General features: G+C 34.2%; 1 protein-coding gene across 1 annotated transcript in view; it reads right to left on the bottom strand.

The window, feature by feature from the left end:
- Window positions 1-1,122: 1,122 nt before the first annotated feature.
- Window positions 1,123-21,040, bottom strand: part of BUB3 (BUB3 mitotic checkpoint protein) — a 46,897-nt gene continuing 26,979 nt past the window's right edge. The window contains exon 8 of the mRNA XM_072624848.1: window positions 1,123-1,324. Coding sequence (XP_072480949.1) covers window positions 1,294-1,324 — 31 coding nt within the window. The 3' untranslated portion in view covers window positions 1,123-1,293. The remainder of the gene's footprint in view (window positions 1,325-21,040) is intronic.

Here is a 21,040-nt window from a genome sequence, read left to right as displayed (position 1 = left end):
TATAATGCCATGGTTTTCTAGTCATTGAACAGACACCAGGCCTTTTTTCCCCACTTTTGCATTTTATCAATTGCCAATTTTATTATAACAACTAATTTATTTGCTACTCTCACTTTTTTGGGGGGAAAAAAAAAATCTTCCTTTAAAAAAAGTTACTCTCATAATCCTAGTAACATGATCTGTTTCTGAAGACTATACAAGAGAAATGTGGAAATGAATCAGGAGAAGGGAAAAAGAAATGGGCTTTCTTTAGCTATACTGAGAAACAGAGCTAACAATGATCAATATCTAAAAAGGCTTTATCAAGAGTGAAAGCAGAATTAAGAAAGGAAGTTCCAATTCCATTCCTAGAGACCAAGCCTTCAGAAAGTCTAAAAGTCCCTCTACAAGGCTGGCTCATACATGTACTTTCCTTCAAGGCAAAGGAAGACAATGACTAACACTACTTTCTTTTAATTTGGCATTTATGTATTTCTTTTCACTATTTGCTGCCTAATTTTACCACAAAAAAAAAAAAGAAAATTTTTTTTTCAAGATAGTAACAGGGGAAAACAGCTTAGACTGCTTTATACTTTTCACACAGAGTACAAAGTTGTTCAGCCTGTGGAAAAACACATGTCTTTTAAACTTCAGCCCTGATGTATATGTGTGAGAGATAACACAGGACTAGAAAGGCCTAGGTCCAAATGCTGATTTCAGCACTTAGGAGTCAGACTGGTGACCACGGGTATACCTCTGCAAACTTCATTATCCTGATCTAAAAACATCTACATTACAGGGCTGCAAGAAAAAAGCAGAATCTGAATGAACTCTGGCATCTGTAATATTTATGTCAAGTTCTTTCCCCCATTTATAAAATAAAGGGTTGAACTAAATGATCTCTCTAAGGTCCTTTCCAATTCTATAAGCCTATAAACTGAAAATAATTCTTGTACTACTATCTATTTCACAGAGTTGCTGTGGGAAAAGTGATTTATACACCATAAAGGACCACATATACAAATTGTTATAGTACTAATTCCTCCCCCTACCTCTTCTGTACTCCTCTGTCATGAAGATGCAAATGTTATTCAGAGTGACTGAACACAAGTGAATGAAGTCAAAAAATAGCAGGTAAACCAATTGCTAAATATCAGTTTTTATAATACTATAAATAGTGCTCATAACAGACATATATTGTTAGAAAGTTTCAAGTCAGGTGAACAGGAGGATAGGAAACATGAAGTCAGGCCTGAGCTACTGTCCTTGTGGCCATGTGTGACTTCTTTTCTTCCTTCTGGGGCCTTGAGCAAGTCACTCCAAACCTTTCTGAGACCCAGTTTCCCTAAGACAAAGGAAGAAAAAATCCAGTTATTTACAGAGAAAAAGATGAAAAAAGAACAAACCAAAAACAATGAAAGACTTGAAAGATGAAATATGGCAAAAGTTGACAACAGACAAATACAGCTTAGGCATTTTAAAGTCCCAAAATAAAAAGATTTAAGCTGTCACTTATCGAAATCTCCATAAAATTTAAACCTCTTCAGACCACCTACCCATGCACCCACCATTGGTAAGCTTTGCCTCATGCCACGGCCCATTTCTTACCTTCCTGTCTTGCCAACACCCAGAAATACAGAGTATTCTCCCATTTTAATGTAAGTTCCTTGAGGGCAGGGACTGTATCCTTTGCTTATATTTGTATTTCTAGTACTTGGCACAGTACCTGGCACACAATAAGCACCGAATAAATGCTTTATCAGTCTTTCTTTATTACAAAGTGTATGAGACATAAACAAAGGAAAATTACGAAGGAGAAGAATCCAAGGTATAAAGTTCCAGTAATACAGGCTGATAACCATTTGTTTAATTCAATCTACTTCAATTCAACAGTCATTTATTAAATGTCTCGAAGATCAAAGATTCTAAGGATACAGAAATATGAATAAGCCCAGGAATTAGGCCTCATGGACCTTATAATGTAGTAGATGGCATACAACACATATATAAATAATAAGAGATGTGCACAAAATACTATTCAAGTACCAGCAGGAAAAAGTTCATTTGGGGCTGTAGGATTTCATAGATTTGATAATAAAGGCCCTCAGTAAGACTACTTTAATAATACTTTATTTCAACATGTCATTTAAAAACGTTTTCAGAGTGATCTCACATGATTTATTAACACATTGTGTCCTTAAACCATTCCTATGAGACTAGCTAAAAAAATCATACTTTACAGATGATACTCCAAGAGTCAGTGACTCGGTACTTATCTCCAAGGTACTCAATGGGAAAGCTAAGACTTGATTACATACTGTGGGTTTCCTTCACCATACCACTAAATGAAGGTAGTAACAGTATAAGCAAAGCTACTTATTATTCATTTGTTCAAGTACTTCTAATTACCTGAGATTTTCTAATGAAATCCAAAACATTTCACTAGCTATACTTCATTTTTTCTGTTTGGGCAACAAAATTATAACATACCTGCAGATTGGTCTTTATTGTGGCGTAATGTCATGGTTTTATAGCCTTTGAACAGATAACAGGCCTTTTGTGAAACATTTGAATCACTTCTATTTACATAAATATTTTTTCAGCAATTTGTATTCCTATTAAAAAAAGCTTGAAAAGATCCTAATTTAATAATCACATTAAAATATGAATGACAAGGTTTTGTTTCATATTATTTTAATGGACTAATGAACTCAATGTGGAAAATCTCTCCAACAGAGCATATTTCAATCCATTTTGCCTTATCCTATACAATTTATTTTCATATAAAAAAATAAATCCAATATAACCTCTCATTGAAAAACTACTCAATGCACTGGATATTTTCTTCTAGAGATTAACCTTTCCATTAGAAGTGCAAAACTCCAAGCTTTTTAATGTTATTGCCCTATTCTTATTACAAGATCAGCCCATCTCCTTTTGCAATCATACATTTTCTGCATGAAATTTTACTTTTTGTGTTCAATTCACTGAAATGCTACACCCTACTTATACTTAGCATATATCTCTACTACCCTTTGAAATACCTCCTCTCTGTTGATTAGATTGGATTTGATTCTACAATCCATAGGTCAGAGATCAGACCCACAAAAGTCCACAAAAGAAGGTCCTCAGTAAAGTATAAGGATGAGGGAATTAAGAAAATGCTCACATACACTAACATTATCCTGCTTAGAACCACATCACAGGAGAAATGGAAGGACAAAGCTTCCTTCTAGCTAACTGAAGAACTCTGTACATCGAGTCTCACCACTTAGCCACTGAGGTCCTCAGATTCACATAGGTGATTCAACTGATGATTTAGAAAAGATGAAAAACGACTGTTTTTCTATTTCTCTTTGCTCTTCTGAAAGACACATTGTGGATGCCTTTGAGATCAAAATAAGTAAATACAAAATAAATCAAACTCTAATTTGTTGTGGAGTTGCTTCAGTTGTGACCAACTTGGTTTTCTTGACAAACTGAAGTGGTTTGCCGTTTGCTTCTCCCATTCATTTTACAGAGGAGGAACTGAGGCAAGCAGGGTTAAGTGACTTGCCCAAGATCATACTCAACTAGTAAGATTTGAATTCAGGAAGATGAGTCTTCCTGACTTCAAGCATAGCACTCTATTCACTGTGCCACCTAGCTGACCATAAAAACGAATTACAAAGATTATAATTATTTTTATTAATTATAATTAATTTATAATATATTATTATTAATATATTTACAATTAATTATAATTACAAATCTCCTGAATAATTAATTTCTTTAAAGAAAATAGGCGCAGAAGACAAGGCTACCAATTATTAACACTGGAAACCACTAAAAGCACTGTGTCCAAACAAGCTAGGTGGCACCAGAGTTCACAGAGCCCTAGTTATTGTTTGTCTTTCCTTCTCAAAGAGGACCATGACATCAAGGAAGAGATGCCATGACATGCAAGTGAACTGGATTTAAGTGAGGGAAGGTTGTGCAAAGTCACCAGTCTCACTTTCTCCTCCAGGGTCATCTGGGTCCAGTGGCAAAATATAGAGCAGGACACCTGGAGATGACCCTACATACAGTAGGAGACCATGGCCTTTTTAAACTAATGTCTTTACAATAATCATCAAAACCACTAGGCTGGTATAGGCTAAGAAATAGAGGAACAGATCAGTGGAATAGGTTAGGTACAAAAGACACAGTAGTCAATGATTATTGGCAATCTACTGTTCGATAAACCCAAAGCTTCTGGGATAAGAACTCACTATTTGACAAAAAACTTCTGGGAAAACTTGAAAATAATATGGCAGAAATTGGGCATAAACTAGTATCTGATACCTTATACCAAGATAAAGTTCAAATGGGAACACAATTTATATATAGACATACTATAAACAGATATCTGTGAGATTTATGGAGAACGGAGGAATTTATGACCAAACAAGAGATAGAGAACATTATGAAATGCAAAACTTATAATTTTGATTACATTAAATTGAAAAGTTTTTGTCTAAACAAAGCCAATGCAACCAAGATTAGGAGGGAAGCAGAAAACTGGGCAAGAGTATTCACAACTAGTATTTACAAGAATACAAGTCATTCCCCAGTTGATAAATGGTCAAAGGATATGAACAGGCAGATTTCAGAGGAAGAAATTAAAGGTATCTATAGTCATATAAAAAATGCTCTAAATCAGTATTGATTAGAGAGATGAAAATCAAAACAACTCTGAGGTACCACATCACACCTATCAGATTGGCTAACATGACAAAACAGTAAGATGATAAATGCTGGAGAAGATGGGAGAGCTGGAACACTAATTCATTACTGGTGGAGCTTTGAGCTGATCCAACCATTCTGGAGAGCAACTAGCAACTATGTCCAAAGGGCTACAAAGATGTTCATACCCTTTGACCCAGCAATACCACTTCTAGGGCTGTATCCTGGAGATCACAAAAATGGGGAAAAGCCCCACCTGTGAAAAAATATTTATAGCCAAGAACTGGAAATCGAGGGGATGTCCATTAATTGGGGAAATGGCTGAACAGGTTGTGGTATATGAAATAGAATACCATTGTGCTATAAGAAATGATGAATAGGAGGTCTTCAGAAAGGCCTGGAAGGACTTATATGAACTGATGCTCAGTGAAAGTAGCAGGAGCCAACAGCCACAGTGTGAGAAAGAAAAGCCAAAACAAAAGAGAAAAGAAAATAGTGGGCTTTCCTCTGCATTTAACTCTAGTTCTTTCTCTGGATGTGGATGGCACTTTTCATCATAAGTCCTTTGGAACTGTTTTAGGTCCTTGTATTGCTAAGAAGGGATAAGTCTATCAAAAATCAATCCTCACACACTGTGCCTCATTTCTTACTTAGCCTCAATCACTGAATGGGCTTTGCCTCCATCAAAATGAGACCCCTTAAAGACATTTTTTTTTTTAAAGATTTTTAAGGAGTCTCTGTTTGACTGAGGCAAAGTCCATTCAGTGATTGAGGCTAAGTAAGAAATGGGGCAGAGATTTCTTTATCTAGTTGAAAAAAAAATCAATATGGGAGAGAAGGACTCTCAGGATTTCTGACCAAAACAGAAAATAATTGCTATTTACATTCACTCTGAATCAGGGCCCAAACAAGGATCAAGTGGGGCTTGGCCTGGAAGCTATTGTTGACCAATCAAAGACAGCCACAGCTATTTGGGTTTAAGGAGTGGTTCTTAAGAAAAAAAAGATTTGTCATCAAAATTTACTAGTTCCAGGAAAACCAGAGTTCAAATGCCCTCTTTTCAAATACTTAGCAGCTGTGTAACCTGAGGCAAGTCACTTAATTTCAGTCTGCTTCAGTTCTTTCATCAGAAAAATGAGTATAATAATAGTACCTACCTCCCAAGGTTGTGAGAATAAAATAAGATATATGTGAAACATTTTGCCAACCTTAAAGTACTATATCATAATCATTATTATCATTATCTACAAAAAAGTCAGTTTCCATTTCTTTTGTCTCAGAGATATTATCAAGTAGTTTAATCCTCAAATTTAGATTTGAGAAATGAAAAAATGAGTGTCACAATATGGAAGAGGAATTTTACAACTCTTCTGGTGATTTCTGAGCTCAAATACTGCAAATTAAAGAATACTGCATTAAGAATCCAGAAAATGGAGATTTTGTATGTGGCTTGTTATTAAAAACAGAGAAAAGCATAAATGTAATTAATGTATAGCATCTATTATATCAAGATATCATTTCTAACATTCTTAGTCATGAATTTTCAATATTTTTCCCCGAATTCCCATTTTTTAAAATGTTTCCTCTAAGATATTAAAAATTAAAGAATGTATTCACCAGATCAACTAATATTCTGGGATGATCTGGTTTTGGGTGGAGGACATAACAGTAGCCTAAGTTCTTTTAAGGGTCTGGCCTCCAGTGATGTGCCTTGCTGGCTTTGGGGAAAAGGCACAGCCCAAGGAACAAATTTGGCACCTACTATCACCGTATTAAAACCCAGAATATAGAAAGGGCACTTGGGCTAAAGTTCTGGTTCTGCCACTAAATAACTGGACTACACTATCTCTAAGAATCTTTCCAGTTGAGTCCCTTGAGTTTATGAAGTGATATATTCACCCAAGTTCATAACTACCTCCTAAGCTAAAGAGGGACTGGAAACATCTGTATCTAAAAAGTCCTTCAAAGTACTGAAGGAGATGCTAAAGTACAAAGTGGCAGGCATAAAATATGTTGCTCTTCTACATCAGGCTTGCATTTTAAACTATTTTTCTAGAAGCAGGGATAAGCAAGAATATAATTATTCACACATCTCACAAGTGATTAGTGGCACACTTGGATATCAAATGATCAGACTCAGATCTTGAAAACTGAGAAGTAACTAAAGAATATGATCTGTTATATATGTATTGTGTTTGTACCTTCTAACTGTACCCCAATTCTATCAGATAATAAATAGCAAGTATTTGAGAGGTGATGAGAGGTAGCATGATGTAATGAAAAGAAATCTGGACTTGGAATGACATTGAACTTATATAAAGAGAAATCCCAAAGAAATTAAGTTATACCAAAAAAACAAAACAAAACAAAACTGTGCAGACTACAAGTTGAATCTTATGAGGATAAATACAAAGACAACAAACTTCTTTCTCAGGATCAAAAAAAAAGTTTCTAAGGCCCGGTCAATGGTTCATTTATTTCCAGCTTTAACAATATCCCAGTCTCAGGCACTGAATGAAGCCAAGGGTTTGATCCAGTCAACTTCACTTCATTCCACAGCTAGAGGTCATATGCCTAATTAATTCATCAAAAAGCATTTATTTAATAGATACTCTGTGTCAGGGACTGTGCTGGACTCAGGAATTAAATAGTCCCTCTGCCCTCGAAGAGCCTCAGTTTAACAAATATGAACAGCCAGGTCAAAAAGCATATAAACCCATTTCCACTACTGGTACATCCACAAAAAACCACATGCCCTTAACTAAGGTAGGTCAAGTAGGTCAAGTGTATTGGTCTAAGCCAATACATACCACAATAAAGGTTTGAGCACATGTATCCAAGAGGCTTGATACTGTAGGTACTTGAAGGAATCTACAGGAGCCAAAGAGTACTGCCTGGTCAAATGTACCCCTTGCCACTCTGTTATTCTTAAATATTTGCTTTCATCATCAACTTCAGAGCAAAAAAACTTTAATGAATGAAACTCTCTTTAGATCAAGACAGCCCTTCCTACTTCAAAAAAGTAAGAAGAGGTAGGAAAGCAGGCACAGAGGTCAAGAGTTACTTGTGTTTTCTTGGTCGATTTTTTTTTTAATCAGGGAATGAAGGAATATTTAAAAATATGGATCATTTATTTCTGTTTGTTTCTTATGGCACTGAATTTTATAAACCAGTTAAAGGTTTTTAAAGAAAAAGAAAAAGATAGTCCCTCACATTTACTTCTAATCCTCTACCTCCCTTTAATTAAGTATAAGGGTACTTAAAGTTATTATTCACATCTTTGGGAAAATCGTACATTTTAGTCATAATTACATGATAAATATTTCATGGTATATATCTTGGTCATATAATTAGGAATAAAAAATGTAATCCCCAAAAGATGCTAAATAATTCAAACCACAGATAATGTGATTAGGAGCATGATTTAAATATGTTCAAAGGGTATACTAAAAGACTTCAAGCTTGATCTCCAAAGCAATATATTGCAACTCAGTTGTCTTTCAGAAAGAAAAAAAAACCTTTAAGTTGAATTGGTCCAAATTGAATTTGTCTTGTTAAATGTCAGTTTTCTTCCCCTACGCCCATTTTATATGACATTTAAGGGAAAAAATAAAGAATTATTTTCAAAGAAAATTTAAAGGAAAAAAAGAGGCAAATGTTTTTTTATTTATTTAAAAAACATAAATCAAGGATAGATTTCACTGGTTAATCATCTTCTTTACCAACAGTCCCTAGCAAAGAGATAGAAACATAGAAGGTGCCCAGTAAATTAACTTTTGATAGATCAATTCATTGAAAAGTACCCACTCCTATTTTGCAGAGTAAGCAATAATAATTTACATTTATGTACCCTTTAACAATTTATACAACCCTGAAAGATAGTATAGTACAAGTATGATGTGAAATTTTACAAATGAAGAAACTCACAGAGGTTAAATGATTTGCCTAAAGTCACATGGCTAAGTGCCTACTCACCCCTACAAGCCAGATGAGGTGATTAATTTATAGGATTTAGATGAGGAAAACATCTTTGAGTCATGTCAATAAGCATTTATTATGTGCCAGGAACTATGCTCTGGAGATATAAAGAAAGGCAGAGTTCTTGCCCTCAAGGAGCTCACAACCTAATCAAAATCAACAAAATTAATCCCTCAATTTGCAGTTTAGGAAACAGAAGCTAAGAGGTGTTCAGAATTAAGCAGCAGAGCCAAGATTTAAGCCCAGGTCCTCTATTAAAATTCAAATCTTTCACTACACCACCCTGACAAAATAGAAACCCAGCTCTCCTGATTCTCATCCCACTGTTCTATCCACTGGACCATGCTGCTTCTGCACTACAGTTTATGGAAAGATGGAATAATAATGGTTCTATCCTCCAGTCTTCAACCAAACAGAATCAATGCTGCCACCTCTTCTATAGGTGAAAAAATAGATTCTAACAACAACAAAAAAAAGCTACTGGATTTAAAGAAATCACATAACATATTTTAGATGAAGAACCTTTAAAGAGTACCACTGAAACCAACCTGAACCTTTCCTATTTCCATAGCCCAGTGGCACCCAATTTACTGAAAGACTGAAAAAGAAACAATTACTTAGACACTGCCATGATAAAATGCCATTTTAATAAATCCAATTTATTGGGAGTCAAAGAAGTCATGCTGTCCAAAGTTGTGTGCAATACTTCAGAGAGAACCACATAATCTTAGGGCTAAAAGAGATCTTGAAAATCGTTTAATCCAACTCCTTTGTTTTGTAGATAAGGAAAACCAAAGTTTAGAGAGGTTAACTGACCTAGCTTAAAGGTTCCACAATTACTCCCAATTTCCCACTTCTTCCCCCAAAAAATAAGCCATATAAAAAGATAATGATAATAGAGGATATATGAATTAATAGCCTTCTCCTAGAAGTGTACCTTAAAGTGGATTATGTTTTGTTCTGTGTAACATACATTCAAAACTGAAACACTCAAGCTATACAATTTTATCAGTGACTTGAAAATAATAACACTTTGTTCATATTAATTCATCAATATGTACTAGGCCCTTGTATTATAAGGACTGTAAGGCTAAAAGAAGCTACAAACCGGGAGTGGGGGAAGAAAATATTTTTAGGCTATGATTTTTTTAAAAATTCAAAATTAAACTATATTTCAAAAGCATGGCAGCAACTAAATACATAGTTTCACAGATTTTCACAAGTGAAAAGAACATCACGTCAACATTAACATTTCTGGCATGAATAAAACTAAGGTCCAGAAATGTCCTGTGAGTTGGTAACTAACCCAATGTTAAACCTAAGTTTTCTGATTCTGAGTCATGTTACAATTTGGATATGATTTTTATTGCAGGAATAAGATCATATTTCTCCAAACTTATTTTCTCTTTCTTCAAAATTTGCCAAAGACCTAGAAAACTTATTACACCAAATAGTCTACTATAATCATCTTATTAATATGTATGTATTTAATTGTCCAGTGTGGCCAAAACAAAAACACTTATTCTGAATATACACAGTCCTCTGAAATCCCAGAGGAATATTCAGTTCAAGCCAAACTGTGGACAGAAGTGTGCGATAATACCAGGACTAAGAGCAATTTCCTAAGCAATTGGCTGGCTGAGTCACTCGAAAATGAGCAGATTTTAATTTTTTAATGTACTGACAGTAAAGTGCACTATTTTATCATGTACTCAAAAACCCCAATTACTTCACAGTACACTCAAACTGCATCAGAACCAGAGCTGTTCCTTGTCCACATGCAACAGACTGGTTTAATAATTGCTGCAGGGTTATAACTGGACTGTTTTATGCCAAACAACACAACAGAGCAGCAGCATACATTTAAAAATGGACCACTAAAGAACAAAACTTTCACTATCCTTTGTTAGAACCATTACAGTTGATTTTTATCTGAAAAGAATGAAAATATGGGGAAACATCCTATATTGTTTGGAGACTGATAAAAAAGAAAAAACTATGTCTCAGTATTATAAAGACTGCATGATTATCAGTAAGCAGTGACCAAGAGAAAAGGTCCACTCAATGGCATACTATTGTAACATTCAGGGCACAGATGCCACTTGGCTTCTAATACCATAGTGTTATGAGCCTCTTATGAGGGACTTGTGATTTTTTTTTCTTACAGCAGTCAACAATGATGGATGATTCTATTAGAAAGGCAGCTATGACTCCATGTTTTCTGTAAGGGCCTCAACATTCAGTAAAAGGCAATGACTTAAAAAGCTTTTTTAGATCTCAATTCCTGATGAGGAGGTCAGCATAGCCTTTGTTCAGCTGATCCTCATATATATATCAGGAGGCCTGCTTCACATGATTTCTTCAGTTTCTCTTGCCTTTATATTTCTAGAGAGCTAGTAAAAGAAGGATTAATCTTCTCATAAAAGCAAGGTCTGTATTCTACTTGAAAATAATTCTAGTTTCAGATACTAACATGGCTACTTCCTGGTTTCAACTAAATCACTTTTCTGTTGAACCAGGTTCCCCTCAAAATGTCAAAATATAAAGCTGTTAAATGTCTTAAATAGTAACAGAACCTTAGAAGTGAATATAAGCTGCTAACTGACACAATGTAAGAGTTTGTTATTTCAAAATTACTTATATTCAAAGGAATATACTCCACATTCACCTGGCATCCTAGTAAAAGGTTACTCCCCGTACTGATAAGAGAAGAACTAGTGCTGATTAAAAAATAATGTGAAAGAAATTTTGGAGTTTGTACTTAAGGAAACAGTGGTAGTCAAGCAAGCTCTAAATACTTTCTCCTCTAGGAATTTGCTTATTCTGAAATTAGCAAAAGATAAAAATAATGCAATCACAATAACAGAGAATGAATAGTAACCTGAAAAGTCATCTAATCCATTCCCTCAACTACCTCTTCAATAATCCCTCAAAAAGTGGTTAACCAGTTGACCACACTGAACGCATCAACAATAGGGAGCTTTGTTTTCTTCTCCGGGCATATATGTGAGATACAACAAAGATGCTCCAAAGATTTCTCAAATTTGATAATTAGTACCTATTTCCGACGATGTGTATGGGCACAGAAAGATTCCAGAAAGCATTACTAAGTACTAACTACCAAGTCTTGAACAAGGAAATGAAGACTTGAGGGACACAGGTTCTGTTTTCAATTCTGCTGCGAATTCAAGTGAAAGATTTCAGAAGAGAGTAGAAGACTTGGGAAGTGAACAGCTGGTTAATAAGTTCTCTAAGGATGGCATTTGTGCTTTGGATTACAGCTTAAAATAAGGGAGACCAGGCTCTTGGCCTGGGATAGAGTGTTTAGGAGGACAGCAACAAGGATAGTGAAGGGCCATGAGGATTGGTTGAAGGAAATGAGGATGTTTAACCTGAAGAGAAGACAGGATAGTCATCTGCAAGTATATAAAAGGGCTGCCATGTAAAAGAAGGATTAGATTTGTTCTGCCTAGTCTCAAAAGATAGAACTGGGAACAATGGATGGAAGTTAAAAAGCAAACAGGCAAATTTAGTTTAGGACTAAGAAAAATCAGAGCTATTCCAGCACAATGTGTTGTTTGGCAGGTAGTAAGAAGTTTCCCTTTACTGGAGGTTTTCAAGAAAAGGCAGGATAAGCATTTTGGTATGAAGTTGAAAGGATTCTTATTAAGATAGGGACTTGGATCAGATAAGCCTCTGAGGTCACCTCCAATTGTGGATCCTATAATTGGGAATGCTTCTCTACCAGGGAAACTTATTATCTTATAAAAAATGCTTAAAAAAAACTGCTCGTTCCAGTTTTGGATAGCTACAAAATACTGAAGATAGATCTGCCAACCTAAAGTTGCATAAACTGGTCTTATTTCTACCCTCTAATGCCAAACAAAATAAATCTAATTTTTACCATCTAGCAAGCAAAGAGTACGTGAAATTTAATTTTTTTAAATTTTGGCATGAGAATTCAGAATTTAAGTTTATGGGATGTTCATAGTTTCTCTGTTAAGTCATCAAGGTGACTTGAAAATATGTATGCAAGTTGCAATTCTAGGAAGTGTTAGTCCAAGACATACGCTAATGGCAACAGATCTAGTAGTTGTCCATTCAACTGCACATCACAACAGATATTTTTCATTCACCTGCTTTTCCTATATAGGACAATAAGGTTGAATCCTTTTTTATCATGGTTATGATTCTCTCTTAGGCTTTCTTTTCTTTATAATTTCATCAGATTCCATCCAATTTACCAGATTCCATCCCATTCACCAGATTCCTATCATCTTCTCTGTTCAGATGAAATGCAGATTTATATATTCAGCCCCAGGCTTTCTACTGAGCTCCAGGGCCACAATGCCAATTACCCATTGGATATTTCAGACTGGATGTCCTAAGAGTATGGGTTGGTATGTTCAAGTCAGAGAACTCTTACACCAAAATCCACCCCTTTCAAATTTCCCTCTTTCTGTCAAAGCCGCCATCACTCTCCTGGTTTTATTCTTGACTATTTATATACTCTCTTACCCTATAAATCCAATCATTTGCTAAATCTTGCTGTTTCTACACCCTTACAACACTCCCCTTCCCCAATCTTTTGCATCCAATGGCTTCTTTGTATTCTCACAGCCACAATGCTACTTTCAGGATTTTTATCACCTCCCACCTGAATTATGGCAACAGCCTACTAATTGGTTTCCCTGCCTCAAATTTATATGTTCATATTTAAGTCACTTGAAACTTATATTTCCTTTGAGATTCTTGACATTTTGATCCAGTTGGGTTTTGTTATATTTTTGTCTAGTTCTATAAAATTTGGCATTTTTACATTAACACAAGCATGAAGAATTAAATGTTTCCATTATTTCTCTTCCTTTATTTCTGTAAAGTGTTTTATAGTTTTATTCAAATCATTTCTGAGTATACCTGAGTACAGACTCTCAAACAACTACATTTTGTTATTCTGAACAGAATTTCTTCTATCTTTTCTTCCTGGATTTCATTGTTAATATACAACAAGGCTGTTATTTTTGTAGGTTTATTTCATAACCTGTTACTTGTTTCAACTAATTTTTAGCTGAATCTTATTCAATTAAATCATAATAAATCTTGGTTGAATTGAAGAGCTCAATTTTATTCACCTATCATGATATCATATATCATATCATATCAGTTATCATCATATCCACTGTCATTTTTGGAGAGCACAATTTATTATAGAAATCTTGACAAATCTATCCATTTTTCAACAGTTTGTTATCCTCCTTCAAAATCAATATTAAAACTCTTGGGAAAACTAATCTAAATTAATCTAAATGAGTTTTTCATCAAGCTTTCCATAATCTCTACTGTTTTTGAGGCAGTACTTTTTTGAGTTAATACTGCTCATAATCTTCAACAATTCTCCTCCAATAGATTTTATAAACAAGCTGTTATCTTTGACTGTCACATCACTCTGCTTAGAAGTGATCACATATTCACTGGCTCAAGCAATTTCTAAGGCCTTTTCATCTGGGTGATTTATTTTCATGGTTACAGTTGATGCCGATATCCATTCTTTTATCCATTTTCCATTTTTTAAAAAAGTGCTAAAAAGCAAATTACATATTTTGAGTGAGGTTGGAGTGGTTTTAAGTGCACACCATCCATTCCTCCCTCTCATTTTGCTAGTTTTTCTATCTTTGCTCTAACAAATTAATACTTTGACTATATAGACCACAGATTTTTAATACGCAGTTTAGGAACCCCTAGGGTCCCTGGGGCCCTCTCAGCAAGTCCAGAGTCAAAATTATTTTCATAATAATATTAAAATGTTTTAACTCCTAATATAGTAAATACTGATCATATAAACAAAAGCTCTGGAGGAGTCCTCAATAATTGCCAAAAGTATAAAGGGTTTCGAGGCCAAAATGCTTGAGAACCACAAATACAGACAACTGACTAGTAAATGACTTTAATATATATATTTTCTTATCTTGCAATTTAACTTTTATGATTTTATTTTTATGTTTATGTCCTACCTCTAAAAAATTTCTTTAAAAAAGTACAGATGACATGCGAGATTTCTAAACCTTTGGCATGTCTCATTTCTCATTCCTAAACTGTATTTTTCACTATTTTCCCCTATATACTTACCTTATTGAAATCATTGAGTACGAAATTGATCTAATTTGAAAGGTTTTATGTTATTCTTCATTAAATTTTTAGTCCTCTTCAGACTATGTTACATATGCTGGTGAAAAAGATATAGTTATCTTCATGGTAGTGTTTTATCGTAAGTACTTCAACCTAAGATTATCAAGGGTCTTATGAGAAATGCTTCCTGTCACCTCTGGACACACATAATCATCTCTCCAAATCTGCTATATTATTTGCTTCTTCAAAAAGAACCTGTGATCCATCCTTTCACTCAGCTGTAACTTCTTGTCTTCTGTTTCATTTATAAGACATCCAAACTGATATGATTTAGCTCTTCCAGCAGGATAACACTTCACTAGTCACTTGAAAATGATCTCATATATGGAACAGAAAAATTAACACTTATAAGGGTTTTATTTTGTTTATGTGATCAGAAAAAGTCTAAAAACCATGATTCCGTCCCTCTTTTCACCTCTCTGTCACCATGATAACAGAGGCAGAAAGGAGCTATATACTGGACTGTACCTGAATGTTTGGTAGGAAATTTTTTTGCATATCTCAACTTTTTATTCAGTCCTGTGCTTTAGTCCTCACTTTATTTTGGACCCTCATGCAAATACCAAGGATAGCTTCAACAGCCACAGAAATAGATGGCTGAGGTAAATTCCCACCAAAGACCACCCCAAAATTTATCGTAAACTAGAGGAGCCTCCCCTCAGCAAATCAATCAGACTCTACCCCTCAACAAGCAGAAACTGAGGAGTTAAGACTCCTTAGTGGGAGGAAAAGGCATCAGAGATATTGACAAGCAGTAAGTGGCATTTATGTAAGGTTTGCAAAGTACTTTACAAACATTTTCTTTTGACTCTCACAATCACCGTGGGAAATAGCTGCTATTATTACTCTCATTTTACAGATTGAGAAACTGAAGAAAATAAAAATCAAGTGGCTTGCCAAGGATTAAACAGCTAGTTTTTGAGAGGGGATTTGAACCCAGGTCTTTTTTACTCCAGCTACAGGGCTCTATACACTGCACTGCCCTGAATACAATGAACAAATACTATAGGAACAAAAGTCAGGAAAAAGAGGCAGATTCTAGAATTCTAGAGCCAAATAAAGGAAACTCTCAGAGTAACTGGCAGTTCTAATAAGTGAACAAAAAAAGAGAAAAGTTCAAACTATTAATGAAAATCACAAGAAGAAAACATGATAGAACAGAATTTGGAAAAACTTAGCAAAGCAGTAGGTACACTGGAGGACAAAAATAAAGGAAGAGGGGAATGGAACTCAAAAACTAAATGATAGAAAAGGATATGTTACAGCAAAGCAAAAAGTCAAAAAAACTGGAAAGCAAATGAGCTATCTATTATAAAAAACAATTGACCTGGAAAACAGGATATGGAGACAGGCCAAGAATTATCAAGCCCCTAAAAGACCATAAAGAAACAAATAGCTCTGAATATCATTTTTTTTAAATCACAAAACAAAACTGCAAAGTATTGGAAAAAGAAGGCAAAGTGCAATTCAATGGAATCCACAAGCTACTGCTCCAGAAAAGAGTTCAGGCAAAATGCACAGTGAAATCACCACAGTTGGGCCCTAACACCAGTCCTGGTAGAAATGCAACTAAAGAGAACAAAAACACGAAAAGCAGCAGGCCTGTACCAAATGCATACAAAGAAGCTCCATGCTGGATGGAACCAACAACTATGAGGGTATTAAAGGAGTGATAAATAAATTATCTAAAAGACAAGATATTAAACTTTATTAATAATGAAAAATGGTGACAAAGAGAACATAAGTAATAACCAACCTATATGCAAACTTTCCCACCTACACAAAACCTTTATAAGAAGGCATCCTTGATAAGGATATTAGTAGAAAAACAAGCAGATTTTCACAATTAACATTCAACAATGCACAGTAAACTTTTATCATTTCACAATTAAGCTGACATAGGCAGAGATTATAAGATTTGACTGTGGTTATTGTTTGTTAATTATTTTTTAATGATAGAAAAGCTGCATAAAACTATATATAAAAACCAGGAACAAAACACTATCCTGAAGGCAACAACAAGGTGTCTTCCATCCATACATCAACGAAATCATTCACTATTCCTTGGACGATTTAACACAGAAATAAGTCCTCTAATAATAAAAAAGTCAAAGTGAGGCACAAAACAGAGACCATATATCCACCAAAGGTATTCACCACTGTGATGAAAATGAATTTGCACAGAAGACAGAGGCAAGAGTGGGAGAGAAAAAATATCTTAGTATACTTTTATGACAGGAAAAACAAACGATCATTATTACCACCATAAACATGAATGGGATAGCCTGAGCATAAGACTGAGTGTCAAAACAAGTAAGAAAAACAAACTCCAACAGTTTTCCACATATAGCAAACACAATTAAAGCATAACAATTAATTAAAAGTTATAATTAGTGGCTGAAATAGGATGAATTCAATAAAATAGAAATGATGGTCATAATCTCAGACAAGACAATGATAAACATAGATGCAGATAGCAGACAAGCAGGGAAACTTCATTAGACTTAAAGGTATACAGCTAACAAAAAACATCAATATTGTATACACATGCACCAATTGGCATAGTATTTTCAAAGAAAAACTGAATTGTAGATCATATACACTGATAGCTGAAGATTTCAATATGCTTCTTGATTTAGATAAATTTAACAGAATACAAAAAAAGGATCTGCATGGATTAAAAAAAATTACACAGACCTTAAAAAATTACTAATTAGGAATTTTAAGAAGCACAAGTATCTTCAACATCACGCAGTACCTTTATAAAATTGATCACATACAAGTGTATAAAGGCAGAAAGGTGAAAATACTAAATATGCTTTAAAGATGATAAAATCAAAATTGTAATTATTAAAGGAAGTATGAACAATAAGCTTAAAGAATGAATAGATAAAAGAACATATCACATAATGATTTTTTTTTTTTAAAAAAAGGACAATGAAAAAAACACCAAAATTTGTGGGATGGGGAAAAAAATCTCTGAACACTTACATTAAAAAAAACAAAATAATTTCGAATATATCGAAGAAAAAAATGAAGACATAATCCAAAAATAAGCACAGAAGCAGAAACTCTAAAAATTAGGGTGAAAAAAGGAGAGGAAAAAAGGAGAAAAAATCAGAAACAAAAATATTAAAAGCTAAAAAATTAAGCCAAGGGCAGTTTTTACCAATAAAATGTGACCACTAGTAAATATAATATTCCATCACCTGCCCCTAGCCCCTGGAGAAAAAACAAATTTACCAAATTATTAAAATGAGAAAGAATTCACAACAAATGAGGAAAAAAATGAAGAAATTTATCATAAATTGCTTTACTAAATTATATACTAACAAATTCAAAACATGAATTGGATGAATATTTACCCAAAAAATTATATCCAAAATAATGAAGTAGAAAATCTAAATATAATCTCAGAAAGAAATGAAGAAAGCTATAAAAGCCATGGTCTACTGGACTTATAAATGAATTCTAACATATATTTAGAAAAATATTTGGTATTTGGTATCAAAGCCCCTATGCTACACAAACTGCAAAAACAATGACTGAACATTACCAAAATTCTCCTAATTCAGGAGATATAGCGATACTAGTACAAAAACATTAAATAAAAGATTACTAATACAAAAACATTAAATAAAAGATTAGCAAGAAGACTAAAGCAATATATTTTTTTAAATTTTAGTATGACTAGCTTGGATTCATAAAAAGAATGGAAGGATAGGTCAACATGAGGAAGACTAATAACAAAATAATAAAATCATAAAATGTTATTGGTACAGAAGAGGCTATGAACCAAGAACACCACTTAATAGAATGATTTTTTTTCCCTAATAGAATCAAAACTTATCTGAAATAAACAACTAACACTACTTGTAATGAAGATGGCATAGAACATTTTCCAATAAGACTAAGGGCAAAGTGAGGAGGACCAATGCTTCTGACATTATTTGATAAACACTGCTAGAAATACACATGGTACAACATGCAGAGATGAAAAAGAAACAAAATTACCTGTTTGATTATTTTAAAATCAACCAAAAAATAAAACAATAATATTTACATAACTCCTTAAAGTCTTAAAAGAACTACATGTGTGTATACATATATATCTGCATATATATATATATATGCAAAAAAACATCCATACACCCTATCATTTGCACCTCAAAACAACCCTGTTGAGATATAACTAACGTTACTTTCCCCATTTTAAAGATTAAGAAACTGAAGCACTGAAAGGTTAAGTAACTTGCCCTTGGTCAATCAACTAATAAGTACCAGAAGTGTTATTAAAACTCAAGTTTTCCTTAATACTTTTAATCAAGTAGTGGAACAAAAAAATTTGTTTTTCACAAAAAATTGGCATTTCTGAATATTGTTAACAAAGCCAAGAAAAATAGGGAAATTTCATTCAAAATAATAACCATGCAAAACTATCTAGGAGTTAGCTTATACCCTCAGAACAAAGATAAAAAACACTACAAAACAATTAAATGGAATATGGTAATAGTAAATAATAGTAAAAAATTATACTACCAAAATTAATGTACAGGTGTAGTGCTATGCTACACTACTATGAGATATAGAACTAGACAAAATAATATCAATATTTGGAGGAACAAATACAAAAATTCCAAGAGAAACATTTTAAAATTTTTTAAAATTTCCAGATATAAAACCATTTTATAAAGCAGTAATCAAAATTATTTTGTGATAAAAAACCAGAAAAGCAAAACCAAGAAACAAATGAATTCAACAAATTTATTAAGCATAATTATGCTTAATTTATTAAGCATAATTTATTAAGCATAATTATGTGCCAGACTCTCTGCTAAGACCTGGAGATACAAAGAAAACGAGCAGCAAAGGTAAGGGGAGAACCAGTTCCTGGTCTCAAAGGATCAGTCTAATGGAGGTGAATAGACAATATGCAAACAACTATGCAAAAACAAGATACAGATAAGATAAATTGGAGGTAATCAACAAAGAGAAAGCACTTGCATTAAAAGAGATCATCAGGAAAGGCTCCTAGCAGAAGGTGGGGAATCTTAGCTGAGACCCAAAGAAATCAAGGAATCAAGGAGAAAGACATAAGGATAGAGAGGAATCCAGGCGTGGTGGGCAGCCAATGAAAATGCCCATAATTGGGAGAGAAGAATGCCTTATGTATAAATAAGACTGTACTTATGTATAAATAACAAGGAGGTCAATGTCACTTGATGTCAGAGTAGGTAAAGGGGAATATGGTGTAAGAAGGAAAAGTAGGAAGCGGATAAGTTATAAAGGGCTTTGAACATTAGATGACTTTATATTGTTCCTGAAGATGATAATCAATGGAGCATATTGAGTGGGTGCACCAGTGACATGGTCAGATTTGTGCTTTAAGAAGACCAATCTGACACCTGAGTGAAGAATGGACTACGGTTGAGAGAGACTTGTGGCATGGAAATCTGCAGGCTACTGTACGTCCAAGCATGAAGTGATGACAACCTGCACCAAGGTGGTAGCAGTGTCAGAAGAGAGAAGGGAACATATAGAAGAGACGTTACAAATCAACAGGACAGGGCAACAGTTTGGATATGGGGGAAAGGGGAGAAGAGTGCAGAGTCAAGGCACCAAGGTTACAGACTTTGGGTGACTGGGATGATGGTAGTGACCTTGACAATAATAATTAAGTTTAGAAGACTGGAAGGTTTGAAAAGAAAGATGAGTTCATTTTTGGAAATGTTGAGTTTAAGGTGCCTATGGGATAGCCAGTTCAAGATACATAACAGGCAAGAGTAATTTAGAGGCTGGAAGCTAGGATAAAAGTTAGGGCTAATAACTAGATGTGAGAATCCTCTGCAAAGACGTAACAATCCGTGGGAATTGATGGAATCACCTACAGCAGAAGTGTCAAACACACTGCCCACAACACTCCCCAGTAACGCCTAGACCAGATTAAAACGCAATTGGTAAATCTTTTAAAAAATATACAATAAAACACTATTAATGTTACATTTTGAAATTAAGACAATATTCCCCAATTGATAAATGGTCAAAGGATATGAACAGGCAATTTTCAGAGGAAGAAATTAAAGCTATCTATAATCATATGAAAAAATGCTCTAAATCACTATTGATTAGAGAGATGCAAATCAAAACAACTCTGAGGTACCACATCACACCTATAAGATTGGCAAACATGACA

This window comes from Notamacropus eugenii, chromosome 1, assembly GCF_028372415.1.
Source record: "Notamacropus eugenii isolate mMacEug1 chromosome 1, mMacEug1.pri_v2, whole genome shotgun sequence".
NCBI classification, from domain to species: Eukaryota; Metazoa; Chordata; class Mammalia; order Diprotodontia; family Macropodidae; genus Notamacropus; species Notamacropus eugenii.
The sequence above is the reverse complement of the archived record's forward strand: the minus strand, read 5'-3'. Positions and strand labels throughout refer to the sequence as shown.